At 37.7% G+C, this 18,777-nt stretch overlaps 1 protein-coding gene across 6 annotated transcripts in view; it reads right to left on the bottom strand.

Annotated features, from left to right (window-relative positions):
• palm2akap2 (PALM2 and AKAP2 fusion) overlaps positions 1-18,777 on the bottom strand; it is an 87,276-nt gene that overhangs the window by 47,865 nt on the left and 20,634 nt on the right. For all 6 annotated transcript variants that reach the window (XM_011481944.4, XM_011481945.4, XM_004075004.5 and 3 more), the window contains 2 exons: positions 13,543-13,623; positions 6,946-7,067 (listed from right to left, as the gene is read on the bottom strand). In XM_011481944.4, the coding sequence (XP_011480246.2) occupies positions 6,946-7,067; positions 13,543-13,623 (203 nt within the window). The remainder of the gene's footprint in view (positions 1-6,945; positions 7,068-13,542; positions 13,624-18,777) is intronic.

Raw genomic sequence — 18,777 nt, 5'->3', positions numbered from 1 at the left:
ATTTTAAAGAACTCTCAGAAGTTCAGTTTGAACTGCAGGGTTTTCAGGTTAAAAGGTTTGTACCTACAGGTTTTGAAGCTGCCTTTACCGAAATAAACGTGTGTCTGGCACCCTCTAGTGATCCAGCCTGACTTAAGCATCAAGCTGTGTTATTCCTAACCACTGCCTTTCCTTTTTTGTCTGTTTACAACATGTTTGATTGTTTGTTTGTTTTTTAAAATTTGGGATCCTTTAATCAGGCTTCAACATGTGTCCATATATCTTACAAAACAAAACATTTTAATTATTTTGATCGGAAAATATATTTTTTTATTTTAATGTTTGCATTAGAAACATAAAAGGCTATAGGCCCCCATTCTCTTTTTGTTCTCATTTATTCAAGCCTTATTCTGAAATGACTCCAGTTAACCCTTGTGCTATCTTAGATGACCCCACCCTTGTATTGATGTGTTCTCCCTACCATGACAAAGGTGGATAAAGGTGGAAAGATTTCATGTAATCCATGGACACCAGTGAGGTTCACAAATCATTGAAGAAAAAAGGTTCAGGGCACTGTCTAGTGGGTCTAGATGACCCAACTCCCACTGTTAAATAGCCTTGGATAGCACAAGGGTTAACCAATCATGGAGCAGTTTTCATTGTGTCACCTGGGTGGGAAGCAACTGTTTTCCACATCCACAGGTACAACATCGGATTTATAGATAGGTGCATGTTTGTACTTGTGTGCTCTCAAGCAGCGCAACAGCAGACTGAGAGGTCAGACGAAATGGACCTGCAGCTTCAAATGGGGGGGGGGGGGGGTCAGACGGGGTCAGACATGGAGCATGTTTGTGTGTGTGAGTTTTTTTCTACTTGCTCATCATGCAGACTTCATCTGTGGTCTAAATTACGCTTTGTTGATGCAAACAGCTCAGCTGAAACTACTGACGTTGTTTGTTTTAAATGCCAACTTATGGTAAAAAATACTCATATAGACACAAACAGAAGATGTTTGAAATTTTTGACTTAATAGTATTTTTACGCTTTAAAATTTTAAAATCTGTTTACAAAAAATTTTTGTTTCAAGAAACAGATTAACTTGATATATGAAGGAAAGTTTTGTTTGACTTATTTACACTGAATTTCTAAGAGAAATTGATATTAAAATGTGTTTTTCATTTCCTCCTTCAAGATAATTAAGGTGCAGAAAGGAGGATTGCTCTAGCTGTTAAAATAGGATATATATTTGAGGAAAGGTGCACACAGGTACTAATTGTTTGAGTTAAATACAGTTATTTTCAGACACAATATTTCCAATTATCAGAGTAAATTACACAACTTATTCTAAGAAAATAACACCAAGACAAATTCTTGTGGTTCTATTGGCAGATTATTTTTCCCTGAAAACAAGAAGAAGAAAAAACATCTTATATTCCACATTTTTTACTTGTTATTGAGACATACACTTTTTCCCAGTTTATCAACCCTTTACATGTTTCCAAAATAAAAAGGGAAAACGTGACGTAACAATGGACTGAAAAAACAAGATTTTGTTCAAGATTTTATTGTTCCTCTGACATTAAACTGTCCAAGTCAAAACATACAACAAAGATGAGAGTGGAGTACCCATGTGAACTGTAGAGGCCATCTTTTAACAGAAGTGCTGAAGTATGGCAAATGGGCAAAAGCAAAAAATGTTGGCTCACAGATTTTTCCAGTTTCTGTCATGAGTTTGAGTTTTAATCTGTCTTCCAGATCCCAAACAGGCTCTGGAGGTCAGCAGATCACAAACACAGCATCACGTTTGACATTCTTTTTTTTAGGATCTTCAGTTCAGGCTTTTAGATTAAACAGTTTTTTATGTTCTTTCTTTGTCTGCAATTAAATGTACTAAAAAAGTTCAAGTTTAAGCCAATATCTTTTTCTGTCTATGCAAATATTATGAGAAGAAACTGGAAATACTTTCTGATTAATCTAAATAAAGAGGATTTTTTTAAATGTTCTTAAACATGGGTCATAGCTTAATTTATTTTATGTTTTCTTATGATGTCCTTCATATTTAATGTCTTAAGACCTGGCATCCACATGCGTGGACATCACACTTTGGGTCATATTACCACAGTAGTTAATTCAGCTGTGACTACATATGTGGAGAGTTAGCTCAAATATGAAGGTTAAGATGCATTGAAGGGCTGATATTATATGTTCATTTCAGAAAGTTTCTGGTAACAACACAAACTCGGACAAAAACATGTAGAGGTGATGAATCCATCCATCATGCTTATTTTTGATCTATTCAGAGACATTTTTGTTGAGTCTAACTTTGGCTATATTTACATCTGAAATAAATTGTGTCACTTCTGATGCTGAACTGTAAGTCAGGGGTGGAGCTAGGGGGTGAACAAGGAGGGCTGCTGCCCCCTCAGCAAAAAGCTTTACCCCCCCACTTGCACCTCTCAATTTTCGCTTCAATATTGTGATCATTAGTAATAGCACATCAGCTAAAAGAGCTGCTGTGTTTTTTAATAGTACTGGGTTATTACTGAAATTTTAATGAATAAAACCTATTTCTGATCCTTTGATTTGTAAATGCCTTCCACTCTGCTGTTCTCATTTGCCACCATTCCAAAGTTATTTGCCCCCCTACTCCCCATTCTTGTGGTCTGGATGGGGTAAGCTTCACTTCAAGAATCCTATTTCTAAACAACCAGAACAATACAATCAGTGATTCATTCAGCAGAAGGAGGACGGCGATCCAGAATGCATCGTGCTTTAACAAATAGGTCATTTATTCATCACCGACCAAGATAAGATTCAATATAATAGAGGAATGGTGGTAAACCCAGAATGAATTCAACAAGAAAAAGTTATGTAAACACTGATTTATAACTAACCGATAAAATTCTCAGTAGATTTATGAAATATTCAGACCTGCATACAAGTAAAGTACCGATCCATGTATAAAAAGGAATGCAGATGTAGAAACCCAAAAGCCATGTGCATCTGGAACCGAGCATGGGTCCAAAAGAGAGCATATGTGGGGGTCAGGGAGTCTTTTTCCGTAATGATGGAGACATCTGTAAAAACCACCCATTATGTCTACACTTTTTATGTTCTCTCACCCTGTAAAGTTTTTCTCTGTCGTTCAACCACATTGGTTTTTTCAACTTTATTCCGTGCAGGAGGGGGTTCTGCACAAACTGTCTCTGTTTCTTCCCTTCAGTCTCACTGACTGCAGGTATTGGTGGGAAACAGGCAGCACAAAGATAGCTCTGTCTTTTTATGGGATTTTTTTGCTTATGGGTATCAGCAGGCAGGGCCTACAACCCCATACAAGGCTACTGCTGTTGTCTGGATGCCTTTGTGTTATGTTTTTTGTTTCTATCATTTTGTTTTCCGATGTGCTTTTATTAGGTTTGTGATATTCTGAAGGGGGATCCTTGTTCTGTCTTTCTTCTGGAGTCTCTTTAAAGCTCCGTAGATGAAGGTTTGTTCTCCGATGACTTTCCAGATGTTTTTTCTCTTTCCTCTGTTACGAGGTTACAAGAGGCTCCACAGCTGAACATCTGCTTTGTCTTTGTCACTCTCTGTCGTTAAAGCGGGGCACTGAGGTCAAATGAGGCATTTTGAGCTTCTGTTCTTTTAGTTACAAGAACGTGGGGTCTTTTTCTTAAATCATTGAGGTGAATACGTGAAAATGTAGGTATTATATATGATTTAATCCCTTCTCTTTGTACTTTTTCACTGTGAAAAGCACATTTATCTAAGGGTACTTAAACTGCTAAACTGTTCCCCCCTGTTCCTATCAATAGTGGAAAGACTCCAGTTGCCCTGACCCCAAGATATTCTGGGATAGTGTTCCACAGAGTGTAAATATTGGCCTTCTTTTAACTGAAATGCACATACAAACACATGAAGTTACTCATGTTTTCTGTTGTCCAGGGAGATGATTGTATCAAATTTCCAATCTTTGCAGAGGCAAACACTCCTTTACTAGCAGCGTGGGTCAAAACTGCCTTTAAACTGAACACTTTGCATGTCAGGGGCGTCCAGTTTCAATGCTAAATGAATCCACAGACATCAAAGGTGCTGAAGCGCAATTTAAGCATCCGGAATGGCGGTCTGGTGACAGCACGTTTTGAGTGACACAACAATACAGCGTGGTGAAAATTCTGACACGCAGTAAATATTTGGCTGTGCCATGTGAGTTCAAATATCATGTCAACCAATCAGGACCTCAGCTTTGGCTCGTGACACGTTGATGACGTGATCAGCGGATGGAGTCCAAAGCTAACATGGAGGGGAATCTGTTTGTTTTCGTCCTGAACTTCATATTTTTGTTTCATCCATTTACTGTTGAAACTGCACTGGAGAAATTGTATGTTTTTTAAGTCTTTGCCAAAATTCAACAGATGAAAAACATAAAGTAAGTGCACAAACGTTTTGGCCAAAACCTTCTTTGACGTCAACTTTTTTGGGTTTGTTTCTCCATCTTAAAAGAATTTGCTGTAAACTTGTAGTCCCTCTTTTTGCAGAATCCTGACTGCAATCTTTAACTCTTTTGGCCCTCTGCTGCCAGCTTTGTCCGCCCACACAGCACATGAACCCAACCCTAATGCTTTAATAAAAAAGCAAAAACACAAGCAAAGACACACTAAAGTGGAGCGCTGTTAACACTTTAATTGCTTATCTAGTAATTAAAACCCCAAACTGCCATATGTTTTTCATTTGAAAGGCTGTATTGGCTATTTTGAGCAGCAGCTGAATGAAGTAATTCACACAGAACAGCCACACAATCATGACTGTACTCCCTCCCACAATGCTGTCGTTTGAGCATTCACTGCTGTTCTGTTTTGGAGCAAAGTAAATGTTATCCCAGCGTCCCTTCATAACCTGCAGCAGCTAACAGCCTCCCTTTCATGCAGCATGAAGGATGAGGATGTGGAGCCAGAGCCTGGCTGACCGATGTAAACCCCATCTGAGCATGCTCTCATCTTCATCACTCATAAACTATGAAACGATGCATTTGTCAGCATTCTTCCTGTTAGCGCTTTAAATGTTTTTGTGGATATTTCATATGTTATGGGCATTCCACTTTTGCACGGGTCTCAAAAGTTTTCAGAATTGGAGGCTACTGAGGAGAAGGTTTTTAACGATGCTACGTCTACACGTGCATTCAAGCGACCAATCACGATGTTACGTTCACATTGAGCTTCTATTTTTTTAGTGACCAGAACTAAACATGCTAAGTATGTTCACACCGGGCTCTGAAAGGTGTGTTCCAGTGTCCACGTTTAATGATGCTACATTCGCAAAGGCTCAGGAATGTGCGTTCAAGCAACCGCTTTTACCGATGCTACGTTCAGACCGGGCCCGTGAAATATGTGTTTAAGCGAACGCTTTCAATGATGCTACGTCCACTCCGGGCTTGGAAACGCACGTTCAAGTGACCCCTTCCAATAAAAGCCCATGGAAACACCTGTAAATGCACGTTTCGGGGTTCCACATATAAAACTCTCCGGTTTATGCGTCACGATGCAAGTTTTCAAGTCCGTTTTTGGGCCTACATACAAAATTACGGCCATTGAAGGCTTTGACACTTCACACCAAGCGTGCACTAGTATCGGATAGTGACAGTCCAGTGTCAACACTGTATGCTAAAAGCACAATAAGAATGCCTGTTTAGCATGTTTCTTGAAGGCACATCACATGCCTGATCTGCTCGATAAATGGATTATTTGCTGCAAAGTACTAAATGAAACTTTTGTTCGTCATGGAAAAGTAGCCATGGAATACTTCACTCAGAGGTGGTGAATTTTCACCGGGTGCCGGGTACTTTTGAGACCCCTGTCTTTGTTCTCGTCTTATGAAACAAAAGTTCTAAAATTCCTGACAGTTTTGAGTCATTTTGGCAAAAAAAAAAGATGTTTGGGCAATGTTTTTCTTTTAGAACTCTCTGATGCCTTCAGGGTACTCCTGTAAATCTGCTTGTCTCTTTTTTCCCGCAGAAGACAGAGCAGCTCAGTCCCGAATGTCCCACCCTGCATAACAATAGCTGGTGAGCTAGTTGTACTTTATTCATAGCATGATCTCATGCATCAGCCTCACAGAGCAGTGACTGTCTCACAGCTATCTTTGAATCCGGAAGCTCCTCCTGGAGACAAAAACAAGGAAAGCGCGCGCACAAACACATCACTCTCCCTTTTGGATCCCTCTCTTTATCTTCCTCACTTCCTCTGACACTTACACTCTTCTTTACCCATACTTCACTCTCATCTTCCACTTTATATCTTTTGTCTCCAGCCCTCATGTTCCCTTTTATCCCGCTCATCTTTTTTTCTCTTTGTTATATCTGTCTCTCAGTTACGCTAAATCCTTTGGTGTTTCAAAGCTAAAATGTTCAGAGCTGCAAAAAAACCCCACAGTTTAGCCTCAGAAAATTAAAGCCCTGTTCTGAGCCTTAATTAAAGATGAAAACATGGCCGTTTCGCTTGTTCCATCATTGCTTCATTCGCTACACTCATTCTCCGTTACACTGATTTAACAAGAGCAAGCCACAGTACACACTAACTCTTTCTTTAAATCCTGTGGTTTGCACCTCCTGTCTGTTTTTGTGAATCACCCACAAATCCTAATTAAAAATCACTTTCAAAGCATTTGCATGTGCACACAGTTTTGTACCCTTTTCTATATGATCTTAGTTGCTCAGGCCCCATTAGACTGGAACATATAGCAAGGCATTTTTTTTACCCTCATCACCTTTCAGTCAGCGCTTCGGTATAGACAGAAACTAATATCTTGAATCACTTGTTCTCAGGTTGGCGTAGAATCAAATCCTTCAGTCTGACAGACTAAAATGTTAATGTGCTTTTCTGTATCCTTTGACCAACTGGTTTATCAGTGGTGCATAAACATCAGCAAAAACTGTCCAAGTTTAAACTGAAATCGTAGTGCAAAGTGTAGTACCTGTGTATCATGTGTTCCAGTCTCCTTCCTTGCTCTTCATCCAGCTCCAGCTGTTTCCGTCGAGACTCCTCTTCTTCTGGTCCCATTCCCTGGAGGAGCCATCGATCGCGCATGGCTTTGGACTGAGGGCGAGAACAGAAACTTGTGAAGTGCTTGTAGGTGGATTTTTATTCTAAAGTATATACTCAGGAATGAAGCTACATCACATGTTAAGAGAAAAAGTTAAATTTGATATTAAGAAATGGTATTTATAAGAAGGTGGAAAATATTTCTAAAAAATGTGTAAATACTTCTGTGAAATCACCTGCATTGCAAGAACACCACAGGTGTTCCTGCAGGGAATCGGATCTCTGTGAGGTGTGCAGCACTTTATCACAAAGGAAAAACCTATGATACACCAGCAATTGTTTGAGGCACAATACTTTCTAACAATGGAGCTAGCTAAATGTCCAACACGATACTCCAGTGTAAGTCATTCAACAATCTACTTTACTTTACTTTACAATAATGTTTTAAAGCTTTCCAACATGGAGCCAAAAAGGAAAACTTGTAGATTATTTAAGTATTTTCCCTTTAACCCTTGTGCTATCTTAGAAGACCCCACCCTTGCATTGACGTGTTCTCCCTACCATGACAAAGGTGGATAAAGGTGGAAAGATTTCATGTAATCCATGGACACCAGTGAAGTTCACAAATCTTTGAAGAAAAAAGGTTCAGCGCACTGTCTAGTGGGTCTAGATGACCCAACTCCCAATGTTAAAGTGCCTGGGATAGCACAAGGGTTACGGATTTAAAATCATTCTACAAATCTAGGTCATTTTGAAGAGAGGATTCTTTCTTGTTTTGCACCTCTTTGGATGAATGTCGTGGGCTAATTTGCTTCCTCTTATCGCAATACTTGAGAGTCCACTTGACAGTCTGTTTACATTCACACAGCCACTGAACCATGCCAGGGTTCACTCCCACCCTGAAACTGGCAGGTTGTGGGCTTAAATCCATGGTTGACGAATACCAAAGACTCTAAAAATGGGACCCCATGCCTCCTATCTTGACACTCAGCAGGTTGAATTGACGGGTTAAAGCACCATATGGTTCCCAGGTGTGGCTGTGTCTAGAGTTTACTGCTCCCCCAGGGGATGGGTCAACTACAAACTATTGGGACTTTAATTTAAATGCGTCATTATTGTTTTTCCCTTCAACAAAAGAAATCCAGCTGAAACCAAAACAAGCTGAAAAGACTTTTTTCTTGATCCTTTTTGTATCACCTAGCATTATTTAAACAGACTTAATAGGTTTTCTCCTCTTTAATGAAGGGTTAATGAATGAGTCATAATCTATCAGATTATTTTTATTTTAAATGGCTGCTGATGTTTTCCTGTGATCTTCAGAACGACTCCCAGCTTGGTGATGTTGGTCTAACTTCAAACTTTTATTTTGTATGAAGGGAGCGTTGATGTTTCCAGGCTGTCCGTCTTGACCCGATTGATCAAACTCAGTCAGCTTCCGCTTTGTTTTATCATCAGTATTATCTGCCGTCTCAGCAGGCAATAATTGAGGAGCCCTGAGTGAGCATGCTCGCTTTGTGCAAACACACAGCAGCACCGCTGCACTCCTCCAAACGCTCCCCTTTGGGTTTCTCTGTTTCTAGAAGTTATTAACTGGCAGTGGAGCATAACAAATTTCTGTTTTGCTGTGTGTGTGTGTATGTGTGTGTTTGCCTTGCACCGCCAGAACAAACAAGTGGAAGTTCTTTCACACACAAGCGGTTTAAAAACACAAAGAGAACTCAACGGCTATTAACTGGAAACAGCTCTTATTGTCTGTCCCAGAAGGTCCCTTAGTGTTGAAGCAATCACTGCAGTAAATCGGTCTGTTGTTGATAAAATATTTTGCAGAAACACAACCTCCAAAGAAGTATATTCACAAGAAAAAAAAGGGTTTTCCTTAGTTTTTTTTTTTTTAAATAATTAAAGACGAATGTTTTTTTGTGATTCACCCAAAGGATGTATTTGGTTTTCCCCGCAGATTTCTCAGATTTGACTTCAGAACGTGGTGAAGGTTTGACCATTTTTCTGCATTATTAAGAGACAGATGTTGTTCTGGTTTGCAGTTATTCCTCTCAGAGGTGGAGCTGTCTCAGAATAAGAGCAAGGGGGAAAAAAACAGGGTGTTTCCTCCTGGGGGATTGACTATAGAGATATCAGACAAACAGCAGAGATACTACACAGTATTTGTATCTCTATTTCCTGTCTCTCATAGGCTCATCCTCTGTGTTTGGCCTTGGTTAAAAAAGTAATCAAAAAATCAGTGGGTGTATGTAACTAAAGCTTTAGTCAGTCATAAAACGCATTTAAAGTTACAAGTTTTGGAAACATGGCAATCTTCTCGCCCACATTGGATTTCTAGCTTCTTGAATAGACAAGTGCCAAATTTGTGTTGATGTAATCAAAGTCTGACTTTGTCGCCAACACACTGTGAAGTGGCATCACTTTGCCTAACCTTTGGCTGTTTACCGTCACACTGTGGCTGTTGGCTGCAGCGCTCACACCAGTTCCTCTGAAGACAGAGAGGCACAAGAAAAACGCCACCACCACACATTGAATTAGTTTGTGTGCCCATTGAAGCGCTGCACTCCCACACAGTCAGGCTGAACCTGAACATCACACTTTCAAACTCATGAGGTTTGCAAGAGCCAATGTTTGCTTTCACACAGCTCTCTGGCGCCAAGTATCACAAAGATTTGTGTACTCAGACTTCTGAAACCTGCCTATTTTGTTCTTCAATATGCAGTAAACACCTCAATATGCTTAAAAAAAACTGGACATTTCCATGTAGTTGTCAAAGATGTGACAATAACCCAAAAATGACAATCTGCTTCTATACAGTAAAACAGGTTGGAACCAGAAAAGGAGAAAAACAGCAAAAGAAAATACATATATATATGTGGAACAAAATAAAAGTGTAATAAAAGCACCTATATAATTATGTTCTATATTTTCTATTTAAGGTACAAACAGATTGTACTGATATACACTGGATATTGACTACCGGTAATTATAACCAAACATTTTGGAGATTTTACTCAATTTACATCCTATTGCATATCAGCATTGCAGTTTGCAAAAAGAATATTATAAAATATAAAAAGAAGATTTATTTATTTGTTTATGTGTTTAAAAAGTAACAGAAAGGAAGCAATTAATCAATAACACGACCATAAGGCGAGGGATTACATAAATGCGCTTCCTTTTCAAGAAATTAACTAAAATCTTTTTGCTAAACGTTACATTCAACGGGTTCAATTGTATATATAAGCACAAATATGTCTGATTTTGATTAAGAGCTATTACAATGGCAACATTTACATGCATATGTGGATGGATATATATGGATAGGTATGTTTTTTTCCTTTTAATTTTTTATTTTCCAATCAAATCATCTTTAGTCTGTTTTTCTTCCTTATTAGTTTTTTGTTTGATAGCTTGAAATAAATCTATTCCAAATCCAGTTCCAAAGTAACAAAACTAAAAAAAAAAAAAATAATAAATGACTGATGCCGTTAAGTTTTTGCCACAAACTGTTCCAAAAGCTCTTTCAAAATAAGCTACAGTGATGAATCTTACATTTTCTTTGCTCTACATAAAGTAAGCAGTATAAAAAGCCACATAGCTGCTAAAAAAACATGCAGCAAATGATCATAGTGGCTACATTGAGCTAAAATATTACATTTGAATGTAATAACTTTGGTGCAATGTTGTTGTAGCTTAATTCTCATGACATAATGAACTAAAAAGAGGAGATTATCAAGTCTGACTATCCTACAGCACTGCTGGCAGTTTTCTACCACTTTACCCACAAAGCACTGGTGAGCTTGATGTATAAAGTGTTACCAGTGGATCCTTTGAGAACCAGCCTGATCTTTGATCTCTCTCACGGCGTTTAAACAGACTTTCCATTTCCTGTTTAGCACTAAAACCATATGCTGGAATCTTAAAGAAAAAGTTTGAAGTCATCTGAAGAATACTCATCAGAGCCTAAAAGTATCAGCTAGAACAAAACTGGCAAGGATGCTTATATGCCAGCAGAGAAAGCCAGCACATACTGCTAAACAGAAAGAGCTTGTTCAGGTCAAGCTGTGCTCTGGAGTCACAATGTTTACACGTTCCCAGTCTCAGACGAACGCCCCCATTCTGGAAAGGCTGGGATCAAGCAGCCTAAAGGTCCTTATCAAACCTCTGGGGTTTCCATTTCCTCTCCCAAGCCGCCGTGCCTCTGGAAAAGTCACAACAAAGCTGTCTTCATGCTGCCCGGCTGTGTGGCATTCAGAAGTAATTACCATTAAATGGGATGTGTTACCAGATGTTGATTACATCTGGAGTTCAAGCCTGTTGGAGCTGAATGCGGGAAAGCTAAACAGAGCAGCACGCAGAGGACTTTGAAGACCAAAAAAAACAAAAAAACAAGCTCGATTTCACAAACAGACCAAAGCAGTTTGGATTTAGATGATCTGTTCCGACAAATCAGCACAACTGGGATGTTTGAATTCAATTATCTTGAAGCTTTAGGTTCGCTTAGAATTTTCCTTTTTCCCTTCAAATCACATCTATCATGTTAAGAGATACAGTAGAAACAGATGGAAGCAAAAAGAGTTAAAAACATTTTTTATAAATTAATCGTATGTTTTTTAGCAATTGCTTCCCATTATAATCATGATTAGCATCATCTTATTAGGGTTAACCCATCATCTTATTTTTCTTCAAAACATGTCGTGAGTGGGACCAAAATAAGTCAGTCCTTCACGTCAGACTCAACATCTATTACAAAAAGCAAACAACAACAACATATTGTTAAGTAATAAACACTACAGTACGTTTTGTTCAAATAAATTACTAAATCCACATGGATGAAATGACTGTTTTCCCGTCTGTTGGTTTTCCAAAAATGGTAGTAAACCCCTAATATGTGGACTCCAATTTTTATAACAAAGCGGCCCATTCATGCCATGGAAGGCTTAATAGCTCTAATTAGTGTATGGAATGTATTTTTAATATAAATATTGGCTACCAGCTGTTGCTAACACAACAGGCATCCTCATCCCTTGCCCACCCAGGGTCTGGTTTTAAAGCTCCTACAAATTCTTTTGAAGGAAAAATAGTAGTAATTTGCTCCACAGAAGCACACATTTTCTTTTGTACATTTTATGAGTATATTTATGTAAAAAGATGGAAGAAAAATGTCTATTTTTTCACTTTTCCACTCTCTGAGCTTTCTCAGACCTTTCAACTGTGGACAAAAACAAGCTTAAGAGTGGTCACTTATCATTTTAGTTCAGCAAAATCAAGAACATTAGTTAATAGCTGGGATTTTTCTTCAAATCTTATAATCCATCAGGACCTGTGTCACCATAATTTCATATACTTTGCTGTATTTGCCAAAACGAAAATCTTGGTTTACTGTTGAAAGCCAGCAACAACTTAATAAAGGTTATATTTTTACATTTGTGTTTAGATCTACATTTTTTTTTCCTAAAAAGGAAACTGGTTTGGCTGACAAGCACAGGAAAAAAACACTTAATATGTGGATATTTGGACGGAGCTACGTACGACCTCTCAGCCAAAAGCCACAGAGCATGGGTATGCGGCTGAGGGGTAATTAAACAGGTTTTTAAAGCAGGCATGCATTTATTTATCAGAACCAGATTATAAATTAATCTGCAAATATATAACCCCTATCTGAACTATTCATCTCACTTCTTTTCACCTCTTCTTTAAAAAAAAAAGATGCTTTGCCTTCAATTATTGTTCTTATTTTTGTTCTTTAAATGGGACAATATATCAGATTAAGCTATATCCTAAACAAAAACAAACATTACTACGCCCAAAAAACAGAAAAGAGTGAGGACAACCTGTTTAATTTTCAATCTGCAGAGCTCCTAAATTTACTTTAATCTAATTTGCTAAATCATAGCAAAGGCCATCTTGTAGCACTTTGCAGATTGGTTCCTGTCCAGTTGCATGCACTCTAACTCTTAGTAATCTCATCTGTCCAAATAATGATTGGGCTACATCTGTTATCTGCCTTAAAGTATTTATGAAGCACAGAAATATTGACACCAAGTGTCTAACAGATGATGACTTTGGCTTTGCACATGTGCAGATGGGGTTTTTACTCACCCAAACCAGCAGATTTGTTTCCTAAAATCCCCTTTTACCTTAATGTTTGTTATTCAGAGGAGTAAGGGTTTGAGGGTGACGTCCTAACAACCTGGATAGAAATATTTAAAAGAAGCCACTGAAGTTTCATCAGAATTTCTGTGCTTCTCATCCTCTGGAAGTTTTACACCCTGGTGAAAATTGAACATGAGGAGAGCATGTGTTTCTGAAAAAGGACACAAGTGAACATAAAGTGCACAAATAATAGTGTAACCTTGTGCAGACTGGTTGTGTGGTGGACTTAGTGTGTCGGAGGAGCGTTACTGCAGAGCATTTTTTTATTTTCCTCTCATCAGAAAAAGTTTTTTTTTCCCTTAAAATCTGTCATTTGTCAGTTAATCAGCGTAAATTTAAAGCTAGTGTTTACACACATGCACACACTAACCTTAACATGTTGAAGCTGCAGCACCAGATCATCTAGCTGATTCCGTTTGTCTTCAATCTCTGTTTGTCGTTTTCGTTTTTCCTGTGGTAAAAAAAGATGACACAAAAAACATAAATCATCCGTATAAATGTTCCTGACAAATTGACGTATTTTTTACCTTTACTTTAACTGATTAACAGATTTTTGAAAACACTGATTAGATTCATCTCTTAGGAATACATTTTTTTTCACAGTTATATGTAAGAGTACACGTTAAAGACATCTCTTGATCTATTTTTGAATGTGTTCACAGAGGTCTTCTAGTTATGATTATGCCGTTTTTAGCCACCATCAAGAAAACCTGTGTTGTTTTTTAGGACAAAGTTTCTGCAGAGCCACAGGAGTTCATTAGAGATTTGCCTCGGAGTTGTGGGGATGTCCATAAGCCTGCCCTCACTTCCCATCCTCCATCTGTTTACAGGATCTCCCACTAGCTTTCAACACCTCACAACCTCAACCTAACATTACCAGTGCAACAGTATTGTAGTTATCCAGCCACATTTCAGACAGATACCAGCTCAGACGAGGAAAAAACGAAGAAGAGACTGTATATGTTGTGCATGAAACTGTAAATGATGAGAGATTTTCGTCAATACCTGGATGTTTATAAACTTCTACTCTTTTGTCTGCTTTGTTCAGCCATTTTATACATACATATCTATCTATCTATCTATCTATCTATCTATCTATCTATCTATCTATCTATCTATCTATCTATCTATCTATCTATCTATCTATCTATCTATCTATCTATCTATCTATCTATCTATCTGTATATATTTACATATATATATTTACATATATATATTTACATATATATATTTACATACATATATGTAAATATATATGTGTGTATATATATATATATATATATATATATATATATATATATATATATATATATATATATATATATATATATATATATATATATATATATATATATATATAGAGGGAGAGAGAGAGAGAGAGAGAGAGAGAGACATATCTATATATATATCTTGTTTTAAGCAATATTTCCAGTTCCCTTAACCATCTAACAGAAGCTCTGATGTGTAAAGTAAAAAAAGACAACAACCGGTGTGGGTACCGGATGTTCTCGGGCTGCCGGATGTTCTCGGGTTCCTTCGGGGTCCTTCGACCAATGATGACGTCACACTATTTGATTGGCTGTAAGTTGCCAAGACCAATGAGTTAACGTCGCTAAGTTTTTTAAAAAAAAAACTTTATTGACAATTGCGGTATCATACATTAAATAACGAACAATAACAATGTAATCAATATTACCTCGAAGATCAGTCACCATTGCCAAACATAACATATTAACATAGAAAATAAAGAATAGAGGGGAAAAAAACAATGAACATAACACACAACTAAATAAAAACATAAGTATAATAAAATAAAGGAACATAAAACCAATCTAAATAGTCTAATACTAGTTAGGGGAACTCGTGAAGTTTGTATTTCTAAACAAAACTAAGCAACTTCAAGCCATTCTTCTTTTTCATAAAATGAAGTGATTGAAAGTAAAAACAGAGCTCTTTATGAAATGTTATAAAAAGTGGTTTGGTCTTCAAAAATTTATTTTTGTGCATATAAAACTTTCCTTGCAATATCAAGATATTAAGAACTGTATTTTCTGGTCTATTATATGATACCACACCGAATAGAAAATTTTTTGAGTGTAAATGAACTGGCATTGCAATTTGGGAAGAATACCAGAAGCAGAACTCATCCCAGAATGTTTTTATAACTCCACAGTTAAAGAATAAATGATCCACCGTCTCAATGTCATTCAAACAAAAACTGCAGTCCTTCTCTTCAAACCCAAAACGAATCCTCAAAAATTCCTTAGATGGGTACGACGTCGCTAAGTAGTAAAATCGCTAAACGTAAAATCGCTCGCTAAGTAGTTTGTCCAACTGGTGTTACCGTAGGGTGAAGTCATCATCGGTCGAAGGACCCCCGAAGGACCCTGAGAACATCCGGCGGCCCGAGTCGATTCGGTACCCACACCGTCAGTTCTGACATGACTTCACAGCCCCAGATCTAGGAATTTCCCACAATTTCCATGTACTTTTAAAGTTAAAATGCTTTATTTGGGTTTTATTGAAAAAAATAACTTATTTAAAGCTGAAATAATAAGTGACAGCAGCATCGTAACCCTCATAGACTGAATGTTTGAGCCTTAAGGGATAGAGCAAAATATGATGTGAATGTGTACTGACAGGAAGTGAGGTATTGTATGGGTTATAGGTCTAAGTTTATCAAAGAATGAGAGACTCACAAGTCATGACCAGAGGAAACCTCTGACAAGCATGAAATTAACCTGGAAATACACTATACTGATGTGCAGAAAATAAGATTAATGCACACCAGGAATCAGTGTGGACTCAAGAGTTTATCTATGGATGGCAATGCTTGGAAATGTAAACACAGGAGGTCCCAGTGCAAGTTCATGGGAGACAGAGGCTGTGTAGTTTCACTGCCGTTCTATGGGAGTCCAGCTTAGATTTCTTGGACATTTCCTGTCAGCTAAATATAGCTCTGAGGGAAAACCCCAAAACTTGAATAAATCCTGGGCCATGTTGTCAGCAAAGTAAGCCAAGTGTCAGGCAGAAATAAATAAATGCAGAAGCCATGACAATCAGCAAAACGGACATCTGAAGCACAAGAGCTCTCAGAGGTAGCCTGTTTTTTAAAGCCGCAGTTTGAAATCAAAATCAGCTTTAACCGTTCTGCCTACTAAAACATCGGCTAGTCGCATCATTATATATCCTCAGTTCACTGAATGATCAGATTTATTTGCTGCTGCAAGACATTTTTTGGTCACATCACATGTTGTATTTATTGTATTCTGCTTATTCTTAATGATACAAAGTGTGAGTTTTAATAGTCCTATGTCTACATGTACAAATGGCATCAATGGAGGCCAAAGGAAACTTTTTACAGATAGTTTTTAGCAACTTTTACATAAAATCTTTCACCCACATAGACCCTCATGGCCAGAACACTATGGAGCAAGTTTGATCACTGAGTACCAAGGATTGATTGGGTCAACTGTCGACAAGTCCTGTTGTGCTTAAGCTTACTTAACCCTTGAACACTGGAGATGTCAGCAGTGACACAGAATCCACTTGAATGACGTCAATTGCGTAAACGGTTTAAGAGTTATGGTAGTCAAAAGAAAGTCAACTCTATTGATTAAGCTTTGGTGGGACACATAAAAGTCTTACTGTTTTTCTAAAAATTGACAGTGCCTCATATATGGATTCATTCTGGTTGTACTTACAGGTATCCAAGTGATTTTGGGAGCTAAAAAGCAGTCTGTTATTTTTACAAGTTGCAAACAAGGTTGGGTGTTATTGTAAATACGCTAAGGCAGCTAACCTGCAGCAGAGTTGGACTGTGTTTGTTTTTTTTAACGTGTTACCAATAAGGTCGAAAGTTAGTGCAGTCCCAGTAATGTTTGTTTTAGTGGTATTAGGTTGTGTCCGAATTCCCAACTTAACCCCTAACTACTAAAAAACTATATAATGCCGCACTATATAGTGCCCTGAATTTTAAAAGCAAGTCGGGCACCTTGCTCACTACTTTTTTTTTTTTTAAACAGCGGAAATGACATCATCGATTTCGTGAATTTAAAATCGAATTAATATAAGCGTTTGGGACGATTATTTATTAATCCACTGTCTTCTGAAGATAAAAACGTTGATGATTTATTTTAAAAATTAAAAATATTTTGGCAAAAATTGTTCCGATGCAATGCATTGTGGTCTATATTGGCCGATCTAGTGAGCATCGATACACACTAGTTATTCGCAGAGACTTCTGGGAAATTTCTAGGGCACTCAATTTTGGAATTGTAGATTCGGACAGCAATATGAAATAGCGACTGCACTATATAGTACATCATATAGCGGTTAGGGTAGGAATTCGAATATACACTTAGTCTATTTTAAGAGTTGCAAACAAGGTTGGATGTTACATATGCTAATTTGGCTAACGCTTCAAACGTGGCTAACATGTAGTGTGTTACAAACAATTACACTTAATGCATCTTGTAGTTTGGTGTGCCCTATAGGGCATAAAATACGATAAATGCAAGTTATAATATAAACCACTGTGTAAACAAAACTGCAAACTGCATTGATCTCTATATGATAAGCATAAAAGGAAATACCTAAAACTTACAGATTTCTTGTTTGCACAAGGACACATTAAACAAAAAAATGGTAAGTGTGGTCAGAATAATGGAAAGATAAGCAAAATCAAAGGAGCCAATTAAACAAAAGCCCAAACGGGAGAAGATGACGGGCCATCTGATGTAAAGTACAAATGTACTGTGTCTGATCAGCTAGTAAGTTTGTCCAACAGCTCCACCTCCACTCAAACACACACGAGCATTACACACCTAAACAGCACATAAATCTCTTGACAGATATTTAACAAAAACAGTCATCAATGTGTCACAGAAAGCAACTGCCAAGATGTCAACCAAGTGTTGGTCTAGGCCAAAAAGCTAAAAAGAGTCAACTCTATGTGACATATTGATGATTATTTTACTAAACATCTGGTCACACATACATCTGCTGTCTGGGTACATTACAGCTGTTACCAAACCCTTTCCAACTCACACTCCTTATATACTCTCACATGGAAACAATGCATGTTCAAATTTCCTGAATTCCTTCACACAAGGCACCAACTACCCAAAGCATAAGCGATGATGTGCTAGAGTTAATTTTCTGAAAAGTCTAAGCCTGGCTGTGGTTGTGAAGATGTCTTAAAATTTCACAATCATGACTCCAGACAAGACGTAAACTTGGTGAAGCTGGAATATGTTTGTAACCTTTGACCTTTCAATTAAAGCATGTTTAAAATAAAATCGACTGAAGCAAAAGGAATCGATCCAAAAAACTAACAAACAAAAAAAGCAGTTGGAGATAGTTGCACAACCAATTCATCCCCATATAACATGATTAGACTTTGAAAACAAAAATATTCCCTGGCTTCACCTGATGTGTTTTCATTATGGGCTGTATGGTGGTGTAGTGACACCGTGAGAGCACACCGTGAGAAGCCCCTGGTTCAAATCCCAGCTGGAACCTTTCTGTGTGGAGTATGTTTGTTCTTCCTATGCATATATGGCTTTTCCTTTGGCAATTTTGGCTTCCTCTCACATTCCAAAAA

Source organism: Oryzias latipes, chromosome 12 (assembly GCF_053564925.1).
Source record: "Oryzias latipes strain Hd-rR chromosome 12, Olatipes_Hd-rR_3.1".
NCBI lineage: Eukaryota > Metazoa > Chordata > Actinopteri > Beloniformes > Adrianichthyidae > Oryzias > Oryzias latipes.
Note: the sequence above shows the minus strand (reverse complement) of the source record. Positions and strands in the feature narration are given on the sequence as shown.